Consider the following 18,529-nt stretch of genomic DNA (forward strand, 5'->3'; position numbering starts at 1 on the left):
GGAAGCTGTATGGGGGAGGAACAGTCAACTGGAGGCTTTGGTGGAGGCCGTTGATATTATTTCTGATTGTATTAAACCTTTTCTGGTATCTGAACTGGTTGTGTTAGGAGATCTAAATCTTGATTGGCTTACACATGCCTCAGATCAGTTTAAGAAAATCTGTCTTGAGTTCAACTTGACCCTGCTGTTAGTGAAACCCACTCGGATTAATGTAAAAATAAATTGATTGACCTTTTCCTGACTAACCGTCCCCAGAAGTAGTTAGCTAGTGGTGTTTTTGTAAATTATATCAGTGGCCACTGTTCTATTGCTTGCAGAAATTGAAAAACTGATAATTATGAATTTATTTATTTTTTACAAAACACAATGGTAAATTCTGTAACCATCACCAGTAATTAACCGAGGAAAACAGCATCTACTGGTTAAAGTAAAGATGCTGCTGCATATAGATAATATCCCTGTAATCTAAAATAGACATTAAAGTGGCCTGGAAAATGTTCTTCCTTCCTCATATAGTGTGGAAATGTGTATAAAACACAGTAATATCAGTTTGTTTTTACTGCACTTGGTCTTGAAGTAACTAGTTCCACAGCCTTTTTTTTGTTTACTCAACTTTTCGGTCCATGTGTTACCTGAACTAAAACAATCGTTGAACTCACAACCTCTTGATTCACAGCATTCCAATATTCCTGCTGCGCCACCATGTGTTTGCCAATGACGGATTTCAACTGTATATCTAGATTTTGCACTTCAAAGTAAATCTCAGCTCTGTTTTAACTTCTTATGGCTTGGGGGCAGTATTGAGTAGCTTGGATGAATAAGGTGCCCAGAGTAAACTGCTTGCTACTCAGGCCCAGAAGCTAATATATGCATATTATTAGTAGATTTGGATAGATAACACCCTGACGTTTCTAAAACTGTTTGAATGATGTCTGGGCACCTTATTCATCCAAGCTACTCAATACTGCCCCCAAGCCATAAGAAGTTAAAAGTAAAAAATATATTTAAAAAATGCAGAAATAAGTTAATTAAATCAATATTGAGAGAATAGTCAGATTAACTGATAATTGATACAGACGAAGCAGGAAAGTCAGATTGCCATGAACCAAGAGGTTGTGAGTTCTTATCCCCGGTGAGGACATGTTGAATAATAATTACGGTATAAATGAACATGCATAATGTAATCATATATGTCAACGTGTGTCAAATATGTAAATTGTAAATGTATGTTAAAAGCACTGTGTGTGCAACTAATTGCACAGCCTTTTTGAGTTAAGATGGCCAAATATTAATTCAAAGTTGAATGAACATATGAGACAAGTTGAACACATCATTTTAAACTGACCAATATTTTTGAGCTAAGTCGGAGCAAAGTTTGGGCCAACATTTTCTTTCGCTAGTTCAGGTAAAAACAGTTCAGTAAAAATAAAAAGGACAAGGAAGTCATACTGAGATTATGGTCTCTTTTATAGATGAGCCCGACATACAGTGTCCTCAGAAAGTATTTACACCACGTTTTCCACATTTTGTTACAGCCTGAATGTAAATTGTCTTAAATTGAGATATTTTGTCACTAAACACACACAATAACCCATAATGTCAGAGTGGATTCATGTTTTTCAAAATTTTTAAAAAATGTTTAAAAAAAACAAGCTGACATTGAATATCCGTTTGAGCATGGTGAAGTTAATTAATTACACTTTGGATGGTGTATCAATACACCCAGTCACTACAAAGATACAGGCGTCCTTCCTAACTCAGTTGCCAGAGAGTTTGTCAGGATAAAATCCTAGAGGAAACCTGGTTCAGTTTGCTTTCCATCAGACACTGAGAGATGAATTCACCTTTCAGCAGGATAATTACCTACAGCAGACCAAATCTAGACTGGAGTTACTTACCAAGAAGATAGTTATTGTTCGTGAGTGGCCGAGTTACAGTTTTCTATGGCAAGACCTGAAAATGGTTGTCTAGCAATGATCAACAACCAATTTTACAGCGGTTGAAGAATTTTGAAAAGAATAATGGCCAAATGTTGCACAATCCAGGTGTGGAAAGCTCTTGGAGACTTACCCAGAAAGATTCACCAGTTTAATCGCTGCCAAAGGGGATTCTAACATGTATTAGTGTTGATATATAAGATATATTAGTGTTGTATTATTTTTTTTACGAATGTTATAATATTTCTTCTACACTGACATTTCAGAGTAGCTTGTGTAGATCATTGACAAAAAATGACAATACAATCAATTTTTTTCCCACTTCGTAACACAACAGAATGTGGAAAAAATCAAAGGGTGTGAATACTTTCTGAAGGCAGTGTAAATGCATCAAGCATGTACGATATACAAATTGACAAACCATATAGAGAAAAACAGACACATTTAGCAACATAGAGGTAGGTCTCTGATCATTACACTGAACTGACCAAGGGGGACCAGAGCATGTCATTTCAGCTCTGTATGTTGTTCCACATAAAGGGCACAAAAAAAAGAAAAATAACTTTACCCAACTCTGTGGAGTCTGAAAGGGCGCAGTGTTATCCAAGTCTGATAACGGGTTTGGTTATTTGTAATTCTAAATTGAAAAAATTATGATAGGTAGATAGGACATTTCTGCATTAGTGCTTTGTAGATAAACACAAGAAAATGGTGAGTTTTAAAACCATCCCCAGTAATAAGCTTAAGTGTACAATGGAAAATACAGTCCCAGTGCACTCAAAAGTGTGATTTTTCTGTATTCTATGTATACTGTACATATCCACACTATGTGTTGAGTAAATAAACAAAAGGTCTGTGGAACAAGTTACTTAATAACAATTTGTTAAAATGACTAGATTTTTACAGTGTGTGTACTGTATATGTTTTTTTTTGTGTGTGTGAGTGTGTGTGTGTGTATGTGTGTGTGTGTGTCTGAGTGATAATACATGTGTGGGTTTTTGTGTATGCGCGGTGCTTTACTTGGGCAGTACCAGCATTTCAAATTTTCTTCTGCTTGATCTCCTGTTCCTCTTATAGAATATTAGCTCAAAAGTATTGTGGAGCTCCTGCACCTAAATATAAACAGTACCGGCACCCAACGTGAGTACCGGCACCAGTGGGTGTGTGCGCGCCTCCTGAGTCGGACTAGAAGTCCATTCCGTCTGTGATGTTTTGATCTGCCTCCGGAATCAGTTCAATTGCCCTGGGAGGTACGAACTTAGCATCCGATTCGGAAAGGTAATTTTCCTGGTCGTAATGCTGGTGAGCTGCCGTCGCTCTGGTATCAAAAAGTTCTTGCTGGCTGTAAGTAATAACACAACAAAAATTCTGGTCTAGTAATAAAAATAACACATAAAAAACTAAATAATGCAAAGTTGCTTAGGGGCTAGAAGCACAGCTGCACTCTTTGCCAGGACAACAACCTTGAATGTGATCAAGACAAAGGAGCTGATTATAGACTACAGGAAAAGGAGGGACGGGGACTGTTGTAGAGTGGGACAAGAGTTTCAAGTTCCTTGGTGTACACATCACCAACCAACTATCATGCTCCAAACACACCAAGACAGTCGTGAAGAGGTCACAACAATGCCTATTCCCCCTTTAGGAGACTGAAAAGATTTGCCATGGGTCCTCAGATCCTCAAAAAGTTCTACAGTTGCACCTTTGAGAGCATCCTGACTGGATGCATCACCACCTGGTATGGCAACTGCTCAGCATCCGAATGCAAGGTGCTATAGAGAGTCGTATGTACAACCCAGTACATTACTGGGGCTAAGCTTCCTGCTATCCAGGACCTCTATACCAGGCGGTGTCAGAGGAAGGCCCTAAAAATTGTCAAAGACTTCAGCCATCATTGTTATAGACTGTTCTCTCTGCTATCGCACGGCAAGCGGTACCGGAGCGCCAAGTCTAGGTCTAAAAGGCTCCTTAACAGCTGCTACCCCCAAGCCATAAGACTGCTGAACAATGAATCAAATGGCTACCCAGACTATTTGCATTCCCCCCTTTCTTTTTAGGTGAAATAAAGTGCTTATGTTTCTAGCTCCAACAGTGCAGTAATACCTCACAATAAAAAACACACACAAATCCCAAAAATAAAATGAAAAGAATTAAGAAATATCATAATGAGCAATGTCAGAGTCCGGAATATAAATATATATACATGTACACCTATATGATTGTGTGTATAGACCTTATGGACAGTGTCACGCCCTGACCTTATAGATCCTTATTATTTTCTATGTTTGGTTAGGTCAGGGTGTGACTCGGGTGGGAAATTCTATGTCTTCTGTTTCTTTGTTTTTGGCCGAGTGTGGTTCCCAATCAGAGGCAGCTGTCTATCATTGTCTCCTATTGGGGATCATACTTAGGCACTCCTTTTTCCCACCATTAGGTTGTGGGATCTTGTTTTCTGTTTAGCCTGACAGAACTGTGCGCTTTAGTTTCCACTTTTGTTATTTTGTTTCAGTGTTTTTTGAATAAAAAAATCATGAACACTTTCCACACTGCGCTTTGGTCTACTCGTCCACCAACGAGAGCCATTACAGACAGTATATGAATAGAAAAGGTGTGTACAGCAATAGTTATATAGGATGAGCCGTTACAGTTACCTGTCCAAAAATGTAATCAGTAACGTAACTTTTGGATTACCTAAACTCGGTAACATAATCAAATTACTTTCAGTTACTTACAGATTACTTTCACCTTAGATTTGAGTAAGTCATTTCAGGCAAAAATTTTAAAAAAGGGGGCGGATCTTTAAGAGGGAGTTGCAGGTTAGTAGCTTGCTCAGCCTCAAAGTCATAAAATCTGATTTTAAACCCATCCTTAACCTTAAGCAAACCGCTAACACTATGCCTAAATACAACCTTAAATAACCCTAACCTTAACCACCCTGCTAACCCTAATGCCGAACCCTAACCTTAAATTAGACCAAAAAGCACATTTTTGTTTTCATAAACATTTTAATATAGCTAATTTTGACTTTGCAGAAATAGCTCAGTTCTGCCAAAACACATCCCATTAAAGTCAACGTGCTTAAGAGGAACGAGAAGAAGACACAAATGAATTATATTGCAGGATAAATCAATGTCAGAGATTAGATAGCTGGCCATAAATGGATGTTGTATTTTACTTTATGGGTTGGTTATGTAGGCTTCTTCTAACTCACAGTTTTCTACTATAGATAATAATACAATTAAATAAAAAACAACAGTCTGTCAGATTTTCAGTCATTCCAATTTTAATACACCTTGATCTACAAAAATAGGATTTAGAAGGAAATATGGAAGTATAGATTAGTCAAATTGTTTAACCTGAGCATGACCCCAAAACTAAGGACTAATTAACCTACTCTGTTGTTAATGATTTAGTTGTCATGGACGCCTGATTGGGCTCATTGATTCGAGTTGAAAAATAAATGCTGCTCTCGGAATGGCATGCTTTGAGCACTACCGAAAAGTGCTATTTGCATGTGAAAAATGTATTCCATATGCTGCATTTGCTACAGATCTATTATTTATGTTTTTGTTGGTGACACCTTCATATCTCAATTATTTCTAGCTGTTTGTCTATCAAAATTGTGTGAGCTTGAACATATGTCTGTTAGGCCTATGGCCTTTTTTTGAATCAGAACAAATTAGATTGAGCGGTAAAAGCCCCACTCGTGGTGTTCTTAAATTCAACTTGTTTTTGACAGTATGCAGCACAATACCACGCCGAAGTGGTATAAACTTTTATTTCATAGGCTGGGATCCACACTATGCAGCTGTTGCAAGAGCGCATTTTTCACTGGCTGTCCACGCTCTTGGACGTATTCAATACGCCAATTCTACTGCAAAACTTTTTTTACCCCATTTTCTCCCCAATTTCATGGTATCCAATTGATTTTTTTTTAGTAGCTACTATCTTGTCTCATCGCTACAACTCCCGTACGCCAAGCCGCACTGCTTCTTAACACAGCGCGCATCCAACCCGGAAGCCAGCCTCACCAATGTGTCGGGGGAAACACTGCATGGGTTGGATGCGCACTGTGTTAAGACCTTGGTTAGCGTGCACTGCGTCCGGCCCGCCACAGGAGTCGCTGGTGCGCGATGAGACAAGGATATTCCTACCGGCCAACCCCCTCCCTAACCCGGGTGACACTAGGACAATTGTGCATCGCCCCACGGACCTCCCGGTCGCGGCCGGTTACAACAGAGCCTGGGCGCGAACCCAGAGTTTCTGATGGCACAGCTGGCGCTGCAGTACAGCACCTTTAACCACTGCGCCACCCGGGAGGCCTGCAAAACGTTTCTTAAATGGGAGTCAACAGAACGAAACGGGGAGGGACCTACCTGAATTTGTCCAATAGAAACTCTCATTTTGCTCAGTTTTCTCAGTTTACTTCTGTTTGGTTCTTAAACGGTAAACGGTTTCAGTAATGAATACACCCCATGTTGCAAAAGCAATGATTGATAGACAGCTTAAACTTCTTCAATTCAACCATTATTGGGTTTACATACACATATACATTTGTGAACAGCCATCCACAACAACTACAATTCGTAAGGCGCAAATAGCTAAATGAGAGAGCAGCAGTGTGATCATTGTGCTATGTAGCCTAATGGGCCTATGTGATATCTGTATTGCCCGTAGGTTACACCACTGCTGTAGGCATTACCTCTTAAGAGTTTATTCAAGTTGGATAATCTTTGGATGCTGACAACAGTCACATCACTGGAAGTATCCTACAAAAGCCTATTCCTGCTGTTATCCTGTGATCCATCAAACGCATTTAGCGTGTCGTCATTGTGTCTCTGACTTGTGGTCAGACTCGCACAGGCAGAACAAACTTAAACTTTGCTTCCTTTTTTCAATGCTGATGTCACGTGTGCTCACTCTCTGGCCTCTAGGTCACCAGGTTGCTTGTCATGGCGCACACCTGTCACCATCGTTACGTGTATTATGACACTCACCTGGACTCCATCATCTCCTTGACTACCTTCCCTATATATGTCACTCCCTTTGGTTCCTTCCCCAGGCGTCATTGTTTCTGTTTCAGTTGCCTGTCTGTGCATTGTTCGTGTTTCTTGTTTTGTGTTATGTTTTCATTTATTTATTAAAACACTCACACCCTGAACTTGCTTCCCGACTCTCAGCGCACATCGTTACAGATGATTTGAATGTCATTGAGAAAACAGAATGGTGTAAAATAATTATTTGGCCTTTTTGAATTTAAAAGTAATCCTTTAAGCAATCGACTAGTTATTCTAAAGGTATCTGTAATCTGACTATAATGTCTTTGAGAAAACAGAAAGGTATCTGTAATCTTCAAAAGGTATTTGTAATCTGACTACAATGTCTTTGAGAAAACAGAAAGGTATCTGTAGTCTTCCAAAGGTATCTGTAATCTGATTACAATGTCTTTGAGAAAACAGAAAGGTATCTGTAATCTGACTACAATGTCTTTGAGAAAACAGAAAGGTATCTGTAATCTTCCAAAGGTATCTGTAATCTGACTACAATGTCTTTGAGAAAACAGAAAGGTATCTGTAATCTTCAAAAGGTATCTGTAATCTGACTACAATGTCTTTGAGAAAACAGAAAGGTATCTGTAATCTGATTACAATGTCTTTGAGAAAACAGAAAGGTATCTGTAATCTTCAAAAGGTATCTGTAATCTGAATATAATGTCTTTGAGAAAACAGAAAGGTATCTGTAATCTTCAAAAGGTATCTGTAATCTGACAACAATGTCTTTGAGAAAACAGAAAGGTATCTGTAATCTTCAAAAGGTATCTGTAATCTGACTACAATATCTTTGAGAAAACAGAAAGGTATCTGTAATCTTCAAAAGGTATCTGTAATCTGACTACAATGTCTTTGAGAAAACAGAAAGGTATCTGTAATCTTCAAAAGGTATCTGTAATCTGACTACAATATCTTTGAGAAAACAGAAAGGTATCTGTAATCTTCAAAAGGTATCTGTAATCTTATTACAATGTCTTTGAGAAAACAGAAAGGTATCTGTAATCTGATTACAATGTCTTTGAGAAAACAGAAAAGTATCTGTAATCTTCAAAAGGTATCTGTAATCTGACTATAATATCTTTGAGAAAACAGAAAGGTATCTGTAATCTTCAAAATGTATCTGTAATCTGACTATAATATCTTTGAGAAAACAGAAAGGTATCTGTAATCTTCCAAAGGTATCTGTAATCTGATTACAATGTCTTTGAGAAAACAGAAAGGTATCTGTAATCTGACTATAATGTCTTTGAGAAAACAGAAAGGTATCTGTAATCTTCCAAAGGTATCTGTAATCTGATTACAATGTCTTTGAGAAAACAGAAAGGTATCTGTAATCTGACTACAATGTCTTTGAGAAAACAGAAAGGTATCTGTAATCTTCAAAAGGTATCTGTAATCTGACTACAATGTCTTTGAGAAAACAGAAAGGTATCTGTAATCTGACTACAATGTCTTTGAGAAAACAGAAAGGTATCTGTAATCTGACTACAATGTCTTTGAGAAAACAGAAAGGTATCTGTAATCTTCAAAAGGTATCTGTAATCTGACTTTAATATCTTTGAGAAAACAGAAAGGTATCTGTAATCTTCAAAAGGTATCTGTAATCTGACTATAATGTCTTTGAGAAAACAGAAAGGTATCTGTAATCTGATTACAATGTCTTTGAGAAAACAGAAAGGTATCTGTAATCTTCAAAAGGTATCTGTAATCTGACTTTAATATCTTTGAGAAAACAGAAAGGTATCTGTAATCTTCAAAAGGTATCTGTAATCTGACTATAATGTCTTTGAGAAAACAGAAAGGTATCTGTAATCTGACTATAATATCTTTGAGAAAACAGAAAGGTATCTGTAATCTGAATATAATATCTTTGAGAAAACAGAAAGGTATCTGTAATCTGACTATAATGTCTTTGAGAAAACAGAAAGGTATCTGTAATCTGACTACAATGTCTTTGAGAAAACAGAAAGGTATCTGTAATCTTCAAAAGGTATCTGTAATCTGACTACAATGTCTTTGAGAAAACAGAAAGGTATCTGTAATCTTCAAAAGGTATATGTAATCTGACTACAATGTCTTTGAGAAAACAGAAAGGTATCTGTAATCAACAAAAGGTATCTGTAATCTGACTACAATGTCTTTGAGAAAACAGAAAGGTATCTGTAATCTTCAAAAGGTATCTGTAATCTTATTACAATGTCTTTGAGAAAACAGAAAGGTATCTGTAATCTGATTACAATGTCTTTGAGAAAACAGAAAGGTATCTGTAATCTTCAAAAGGTATCTGTAATCTGACTATAATATCTTTGAGAAAACAGAAAGGTATCTGTAATCTTCAAAATGTATCTGTAATCTGACTATAATATCTTTGAGAAAACAGAAAGGTATCTGTAATCTTCAAAAGGTATCTGTAATCTGACTATAATGTCTTTGAGAAAACAGAAAGGTATCTGTAATCTTCCAAAGGTATCTGTAATCTGATTAAAATGTCTTTGAGAAAACAGAAAGGTATCTGTAATCTTCCAAAGGTATCTGTAATCTGACTACAATGTCTTTGAGAAAACAGAAAGGTATCTGTAATCTGACTATAATGTGTTTGAGAAAACAGAAAGGTATCTGTAATCTTCAAAAGGTATATGTAATCTGACTACAATGTCTTTGAGAAAACAGAAATGTATCTGTAATCTGACTACAATGTCTTTGAGAAAACAGAAAGGTATCTGTAATCTTCAAAAGGTATCTGTAATCTGACTACAATGTCTTTGAGAAAACAGAAAGGTATCTGTAATCTTCAAAAGGTATATGTAATCTGACTACAATGTCTTTGAGAAAGCAGAAATGTATCTGTAATCTGACTACAATGTCTTTGAGAAAACAGAAAGGTATCTGTAATCTTCAAAAGGTATCTGTAATCTGACTACAATGTCTTTGAGAAAACAGAAAGGTATCTGTAATCTGATTACAATGTCTTTGAGAAAACAGAAAAGTATCTGTAATCTTCAAAAGGTATCTGTAATCTTACTATAATATCTTTGAGAAAACAGAAAGATATCTGTAATCTTCAAAAGGTATCTGTAATCTGACTATAATGTCTTTTAGAAAACAGAAAGGTATCTGTAATCTGACTATAATGTCTTTGAGAAAACAGAAAGGTATCTGTAATCTGACTATAATGTCTTTGAGAAAACAGAAAGGTATCTGTAATCTGACTACAATATCTTTGAGAAAACACAAAGGTATCTGTAATCTGACTATAATATCTTTGAGAAAACAGAAAGATATCTGTAATCTGACTATAATGTCTTTGAGAAAACAGAAAGGTATCTGTAATCTTCCAAAGGTATCTGTAATCTGACTACAATGTCTTTGAGAAAACAGAAAGGTATCTGTAATCTGACTATAATGTGTTTGAGAAAACAGAAAGTTATCTGTAATCTTCAAAAGGTATCTGTAATCTGACTACAATGTCTTTGAGAAAACAGAAAGGTATCTGTAATCTTCAAAAGGTATCTGTAATCTGACTATAATATCTTTGAGAAAACAGAAAGGTATCTGTAATCTGAATATAATATCTTTGAGAAAACAGAAAGGTATCTGTAATCTGACTATAATGTCTTTGAGAAAACAGAAAGGTATCTGTAATCTGACTACAATGTCTTTGAGAAAACAGAAAGGTATCTGTAATCTTCAAAAGGTATCTGTAATCTGACTACAATGTCTTTGAGAAAACAGAAAGGTATCTGTAATCTTCAAAAGGTATATGTAATCTGACTACAATGTCTTTGAGAAAACAGAAAGGTATCTGTAATCAACAAAAGGTATCTGTAATCTGACTACAATGTCTTTGAGAAAACAGAAAGGTATCTGTAATCTTCAAAAGGTATCTGTAATCTTATTACAATGTCTTTGAGAAAACAGAAAGGTATCTGTAATCTGATTACAATGTCTTTGAGAAAACAGAAAGGTATCTGTAATCTTCAAAAGGTATCTGTAATCTGACTATAATATCTTTGAGAAAACAGAAAGGTATCTGTAATCTTCAAAATGTATCTGTAATCTGACTATAATATCTTTGAGAAAACAGAAAGGTATCTGTAATCTTCAAAAGGTATCTGTAATCTGACTATAATGTCTTTGAGAAAACAGAAAGGTATCTGTAATCTTCCAAAGGTATCTGTAATCTGATTAAAATGTCTTTGAGAAAACAGAAAGGTATCTGTAATCTTCCAAAGGTATCTGTAATCTGACTACAATGTCTTTGAGAAAACAGAAAGGTATCTGTAATCTGACTATAATGTGTTTGAGAAAACAGAAAGGTATCTGTAATCTTCAAAAGGTATATGTAATCTGACTACAATGTCTTTGAGAAAACAGAAATGTATCTGTAATCTGACTACAATGTCTTTGAGAAAACAGAAAGGTATCTGTAATCTTCAAAAGGTATCTGTAATCTGACTACAATGTCTTTGAGAAAACAGAAAGGTATCTGTAATCTTCAAAAGGTATATGTAATCTGACTACAATGTCTTTGAGAAAGCAGAAATGTATCTGTAATCTGACTACAATGTCTTTGAGAAAACAGAAAGGTATCTGTAATCTTCAAAAGGTATCTGTAATCTGACTACAATGTCTTTGAGAAAACAGAAAGGTATCTGTAATCTGATTACAATGTCTTTGAGAAAACAGAAAAGTATCTGTAATCTTCAAAAGGTATCTGTAATCTTACTATAATATTTTTGAGAAAACAGAAAGATATCTGTAATCTTCAAAAGGTATCTGCAATCTGACTATAATGTCTTTTAGAAAACAGAAAGGTATCTGTAATCTGACTATAATGTCTTTGAGAAAACAGAAAGGTATCTGTAATCTGACTATAATGTCTTTGAGAAAACAGAAAGGTATCTGTAATCTGACTACAATATCTTTGAGAAAACACAAAGGTATCTGTAATCTGACTATAATATCTTTGAGAAAACAGAAAGATATCTGTAATCTGACTATAATGTCTTTGAGAAAACAGAAAGGTATCTGTAATCTTCCAAAGGTATCTGTAATCTGACTACAATGTCTTTGAGAAAACAGAAAGGTATCTGTAATCTTCAAAAGGTATATGTAATCTGACTACAATGTCTTTGAGAAAACAGAAAGGTATCTGTAATCAACAAAAGGTATCTGTAATCTGACTACAATGTCTTTGAGAAAACAGAAAGGTATCTGTAATCTTCAAAAGGTATCTGTAATCTTATTACAATGTCTTTGAGAAAACAGAAAGGTATCTGTAATCTGATTACAATGTCTTTGAGAAAACAGAAAGGTATCTGTAATCTTCAAAAGGTATCTGTAATCTGACTATAATATCTTTGAGAAAACAGAAAGGTATCTGTAATCTTCAAAATGTATCTGTAATCTGACTATAATATCTTTGAGAAAACAGAAAGGTATCTGTAATCTTCAAAAGGTATCTGTAATCTGACTATAATGTCTTTGAGAAAACAGAAAGGTATCTGTAATCTTCCAAAGGTATCTGTAATCTGATTAAAATGTCTTTGAGAAAACAGAAAGGTATCTGTAATCTTCCAAAGGTATCTGTAATCTGACTACAATGTCTTTGAGAAAACAGAAAGGTATCTGTAATCTGACTATAATGTGTTTGAGAAAACAGAAAGGTATCTGTAATCTTCAAAAGGTATATGTAATCTGACTACAATGTCTTTGAGAAAACAGAAATGTATCTGTAATCTGACTACAATGTCTTTGAGAAAACAGAAAGGTATCTGTAATCTTCAAAAGGTATCTGTAATCTGACTACAATGTCTTTGAGAAAACAGAAAGGTATCTGTAATCTTCAAAAGGTATATGTAATCTGACTACAATGTCTTTGAGAAAGCAGAAATGTATCTGTAATCTGACTACAATGTCTTTGAGAAAACAGAAAGGTATCTGTAATCTTCAAAAGGTATCTGTAATCTGACTACAATGTCTTTGAGAAAACAGAAAGGTATCTGTAATCTGATTACAATGTCTTTGAGAAAACAGAAAAGTATCTGTAATCTTCAAAAGGTATCTGTAATCTTACTATAATATTTTTGAGAAAACAGAAAGATATCTGTAATCTTCAAAAGGTATCTGTAATCTGACTATAATGTCTTTTAGAAAACAGAAAGGTATCTGTAATCTGACTATAATGTCTTTGAGAAAACAGAAAGGTATCTGTAATCTGACTATAATGTCTTTGAGAAAACAGAAAGGTATCTGTAATCTGACTACAATATCTTTGAGAAAACACAAAGGTATCTGTAATCTGACTATAATATCTTTGAGAAAACAGAAAGATATCTGTAATCTGACTATAATGTCTTTGAGAAAACAGAAAGGTATCTGTAATCTTCCAAAGGTATCTGTAATCTGACTACAATGTCTTTGAGAAAACAGAAAGGTATCTGTAATCTGACTATAATGTGTTTGAGAAAACAGAAAGTTATCTGTAATCTTCAAAAGGTATCTGTAATCTGACTACAATGTCTTTGAGAAAACAGAAAGGTATCTGTAATCTTCAAAAGGTATCTGTAATCTGACTACAATGTCTTTGAGAAAACAGAAAGGTATCTGTAATCTTCAAAAGGTATCTGTAATCTGACTACAATGTCTTTGAGAAAACAGAAAGGTATCTGTAATCTGACTATAATATCTTTGAGAAAACAGAAAGGTATCTGTAATCTGACTATAATATCTTTGAGAAAACAGAAAGGTATCTGTAATCTGACTATAATGTCTTTGAGAAAACAGAAAGGTATCTGTAATCTTCAAAAGGTATCTGTAATCTGACTACAATGTCTTTGAGAAAACAGAAAGGTATCTGTAATCTGATTACAATGTCTTTGAGAAAACAGAAAGGTATCTGTAATCTGACTACAATGTCTTTGAGAAAACAGAAAGGTATCTGTAATCTTCAAAAGGTATCTGTAATCTGACTACAATGTCTTTGAGAAAACAGAAAGGTATCTGTAATCTGATTACAATGTCTTTGAGAAAACAGAAAAGTATCTGTAATCTTCAAAAGGTATCTGTAATCTTACTATAATATTTTTGAGAAAACAGAAAGATATCTGTAATCTTCAAAAGGTATCTGTAATCTGACTATAATGTCTTTTAGAAAACAGAAAGGTATCTGTAATCTGACTATAATGTCTTTGAGAAAACAGAAAGGTATCTGTAATCTGACTATAATGTCTTTGAGAAAACAGAAAGGTATCTGTAATCTGACTACAATATCTTTGAGAAAACACAAAGGTATCTGTAATCTGACTATAATATCTTTGAGAAAACAGAAAGATATCTGTAATCTGACTATAATGTCTTTGAGAAAACAGAAAGGTATCTGTAATCTTCCAAAGGTATCTGTAATCTGACTACAATGTCTTTGAGAAAACAGAAAGGTATCTGTAATCTGACTATAATGTGTTTGAGAAAACAGAAAGTTATCTGTAATCTTCAAAAGGTATCTGTAATCTGACTACAATGTCTTTGAGAAAACAGAAAGGTATCTGTAATCTTCAAAAGGTATCTGTAATCTGACTACAATGTCTTTGAGAAAACAGAAAGGTATCTGTAATCTTCAAAAGGTATCTGTAATCTGACTACAATGTCTTTGAGAAAACAGAAAGGTATCTGTAATCTGACTATAATATCTTTGAGAAAACAGAAAGGTATCTGTAATCTGACTATAATATCTTTGAGAAAACAGAAAGGTATCTGTAATCTGACTATAATGTCTTTGAGAAAACAGAAAGGTATCTGTAATCTTCAAAAGGTATCTGTAATCTGACTACAATGTCTTTGAGAAAACAGAAAGGTATCTGTAATCTGATTACAATGTCTTTGAGAAAACAGAAAGGTATCTGTAATCTGACTATAATGTCTTTGAGAAAACAGAAAGGTATCTGTAATCTGATTACAATGTCTTTGAGAAAACAGAAAGGTATCTGTAATCTTCAAAAGGTATCTGTAATCTGACTACCATGTCTTTGAGAAAACAGAAAGGTATCTGTAATCTGACTACAATATCTTTGCTGGTAACGTAACGGATTGCATTTACAGTTTTTTTTTGTAATCCGGTACTCCTCAACCCCGTATACAGTGTAAACAAGTTCAAATATATACCAGTGTACGTTTTCCACTGTTATAGGCATTTGGGTTTTGCTCGATATTGTTCGTTTTCGTTTTGGATTATAGAGGTTGGTCCTGTTTGGGTATGGCTTGCCCGGATTGGAAACATCCTTGTTGGTCAGGATGTGTTGCACCTGTAGTCTCCTTAGTCAGTCATTAGGACCCATATTTCTTGTTGCTTGCAACTTTCAGTGGACATAGGTGTCTTTGAGAACCCCTTCGAAACCCCTGCCTGTTTTGTTTTGGTTGTTGTTAGTGACTCTTTGTTAGTTCCCCCTGCTGTTTGAGAGACAGTTTTTTGGTTTCTTGTTGGGGAGCGTAACATTCACACACAGCTTCATTTATCTGGCAACACTTTACTCTAGGTGTCCTTTCTATGCATTCATAAAGACTATATAACATGCCGTTGCTAATAATGAATAACTTTCAATAACTGTTAACAAAGGCTTATGATGAATGTTATAATGTGCTATGTAGCTGTTATAAAGGTTCTGTGAATGTGGAAGGACACCTACAGTAAAGTGTAACCTTGTTGGTAACAGATTACTAATAAATACAATGGATAGTTTGCATCTATGGATTGTATACATTACTATTAAAATGTTCTACAGGATTATTCATGCACCTACTGTTGTGGATTTACTTCTTAAAACATTGTAATAGTTATGCTTTAAAATAGGGCCTTTCATGTAGCCACCACGTTCAGAGAGTCCTGTCTATTGACAGCAGCAGGCTAGCAGTTGACAGCGGTATGTCCTAGATAGTTAAGTTGAGATAAACAGTGTTATGAAATGCCTCCGGACAGACAGAACAATGTGTCTTAGAGGCCTGGGATTTGTTAAGTATAGGGTGCATGGGGGGACACACTGAACCACCAGCATTGGCCTTAAGAGGCCTGGGACAGATGATTGCCCATATGATGTTTTTTCCACCATCACAAAAGGAGATTTAGGAGAGATATGGGGGAGCCAAGAGAGCTGTGTTCCTGTGGGAGGGATAGAAACCAGGAAGGAGAAAGAGACAAACGCCAGGCGAGAGAGAGAGAGGTGGAGAAAGAGAGGGAGAGAGAGAGAAAGATGGGGGTGGAAATAGTCAGGAGAAAGAGAGAAGGGCCAGAAGAGAGAAAATGAGAGATAAGCACAGTAAGAGAGAGAGAAACACTTTGAGAGAGAAAGTAATAAATGCCAGTAGAGAGAGAAGAGACCAAACGTTCCCAATCATTTCCTCTCGGTCTATGACATCATAGTTACGGCAGATGAATCATTTTTTTACTTGACAGCTTCCATGAGCAAGAGGATATTACTATGTTCACATACTTCACCCTCTCCAATCTAGTAAATATCAGTGCATACATATGTCTGTTTCGTCATCATATCTCTGTCATACATCATAATCTATGTATTTATGTTACCTTTGAATGAAAGATTGAAACAAGTCCTTCTGAGATTGAGGCTGTTAATATGGACACTGTAGTACATATAGACAAGCTAGTTCCAATACTTACTTACTTAGTCCTCTTCATCATTTATGGGACATCGTTTTCTGCCACAGGAATCGGTCTTTGGCCACAGCTTGTGTAGTAGTTCCAATGAGCTATATGAATAGCTGTGTAATCATGACACATGTAGATCATATATAGAGCATGGCTCTTTTGTGTTTATTTTCCTCCCTCAATCCCCCAAAGGTCAATAGTGTGTGTCTCTTGGCAGGTTGAAGTGATATGCATACAAAAGGGAAGACCATGACTAATACAGATGGTGGATCAATAATCAGATATTTGTCTCCTCTTTTCCTCTTTAGTCCCCCAAAGTACACAGCTACCCCACGATGGACACCGTCCCCCTCCTGCTGAGCAAAGTCAAACCTGAACCTCCTGAGGACCTGCTCTCCCATGACCCCCACTTCCAGACACAGACCGAGCCTGTCGACCTGTCAATCAACAAGCCCCGCCCCTCACCCCCGTCCTTCACCTCCACGGCTTCTCCTGTCACTTCCGCTTTCTCGCCGCCCTCCATTTCTTCTTCATCATTGTCATTCTCCTCTCTGTCTGTCATCACCTCCGCCTCGTCCGTGCTCACGCCCGGGCCCCTGGTAGCCCCTGGAGCTGCTGTCCGGGGTCATCATCATCATCATCAACAGCAGTTTTTGCACATCATGCACCCCGTGCCGCCACCTCCCTCAAGCCCCCTGAACCTTGGAGGGGTACAGGGCGGGGGAGGAGTAGGGGGTAAGATGGGGGGCCACCAAGTGCATCGTATCCCTGTGGTGGTGCAGTCGCTACCCCTCATGCACACCACGTCCGTGCGCTCACCCTCCAGCCTCCACAACAATGCCATCATGCTACCTCTGCTGGACGACCACAAGAGCCACCATGGCAAAGGTGAGACAAAGAGCGTGCTCTCTCTCTCTCTAATCTGTCACTCTCTTTATCTATATCTCTTTATTATTATCTATCTCGTCATCTTGAAGAGTCGGGTGAGACGAGGCAGAAGACTACCTAATTTTCTTCAGTCTTCTCCCTCGCTCTTCTCTTTTCACTCTGTACTGGAATGTACAGTATATGGCAAACGTGGGACAAGTACCGTGCCATGTAGTGTAGTTACTGTACACTGTGTCACAACAGTGTCATTACTCTTTAGTTGCATGTACCCGAACTCAACAGCCTGACATTCACATCATACTAACATCATACTAAACATCTTCCTGCCTTCTCATCCCAATGCCATAGTTGGAGTTACTTGGGATAAAGTTAGCCACCCCTACATAGTTATGCCTTCTCCTCCCTTCTGTCTCAACAGACAATGTCTACAATACAGTGTGAGAACACTTCAGGTCAGACATAAAAAGAGACAGGAGACAGTGAAAGACAACACCGTCCGGTGTATTGACAGACTATGCTAAAGATGGTCCCCAGGAGATAACGCACTCCTTTTGAGAGGAGATGAGATTTAGAGGATGAAAAGCTTTCCGTCTGTAAGTGTGAGGATTTTTCTCCTCGGCCGTCCTATTGCCTCCAGTCAAGGTAACGAGGACCAGGCAGGCTGCCATATTTCTCTCCCCTAATCTAAAGCACGCATCTGGGTCTGGGTTATACTTAGATTTGAGAGAGAGAGAGAGAGAGAGAGACAGACCGAGAGACAGACCAAGAGACAGACCGAGAGACGAGTGTGCGTGTGCGTATAATAAATCATAATAATTGTACTTGTGCATTTGCTCTGTATGTGAATGTTTGCATGCTTGTATGTGTGTGTGTGCTCTGACTGATCCTTCTGTTTTGGAGCAGGCAGGCTTGCTAAAGGGTGTGGTTTTATACTCAGCGTGTGTAAACCACTAGTGACTTTGGGTGTTTCTGTCAAGTCGACTGTAGGCTGTACA

General features: G+C 36.7%; 1 protein-coding gene across 6 annotated transcripts in view; it reads left to right on the forward strand.

The window, feature by feature from the left end:
• The window catches only part of LOC139380172 (Krueppel-like factor 12), a 172,526-nt gene that overhangs the window by 83,767 nt on the left and 70,230 nt on the right, over positions 1-18,529 (forward strand). For all 6 annotated transcript variants that reach the window (XM_071122620.1, XM_071122622.1, XM_071122618.1 and 3 more), the window contains exon 3: positions 16,955-17,534. In XM_071122620.1, coding sequence (XP_070978721.1) covers positions 16,955-17,534 — 580 coding nt within the window. The remainder of the gene's footprint in view (positions 1-16,954; positions 17,535-18,529) is intronic.

This window comes from Oncorhynchus clarkii, chromosome 22 (genome assembly GCF_045791955.1).
Source record: "Oncorhynchus clarkii lewisi isolate Uvic-CL-2024 chromosome 22, UVic_Ocla_1.0, whole genome shotgun sequence".
Lineage (NCBI taxonomy): Eukaryota > Metazoa > Chordata > Actinopteri > Salmoniformes > Salmonidae > Oncorhynchus > Oncorhynchus clarkii.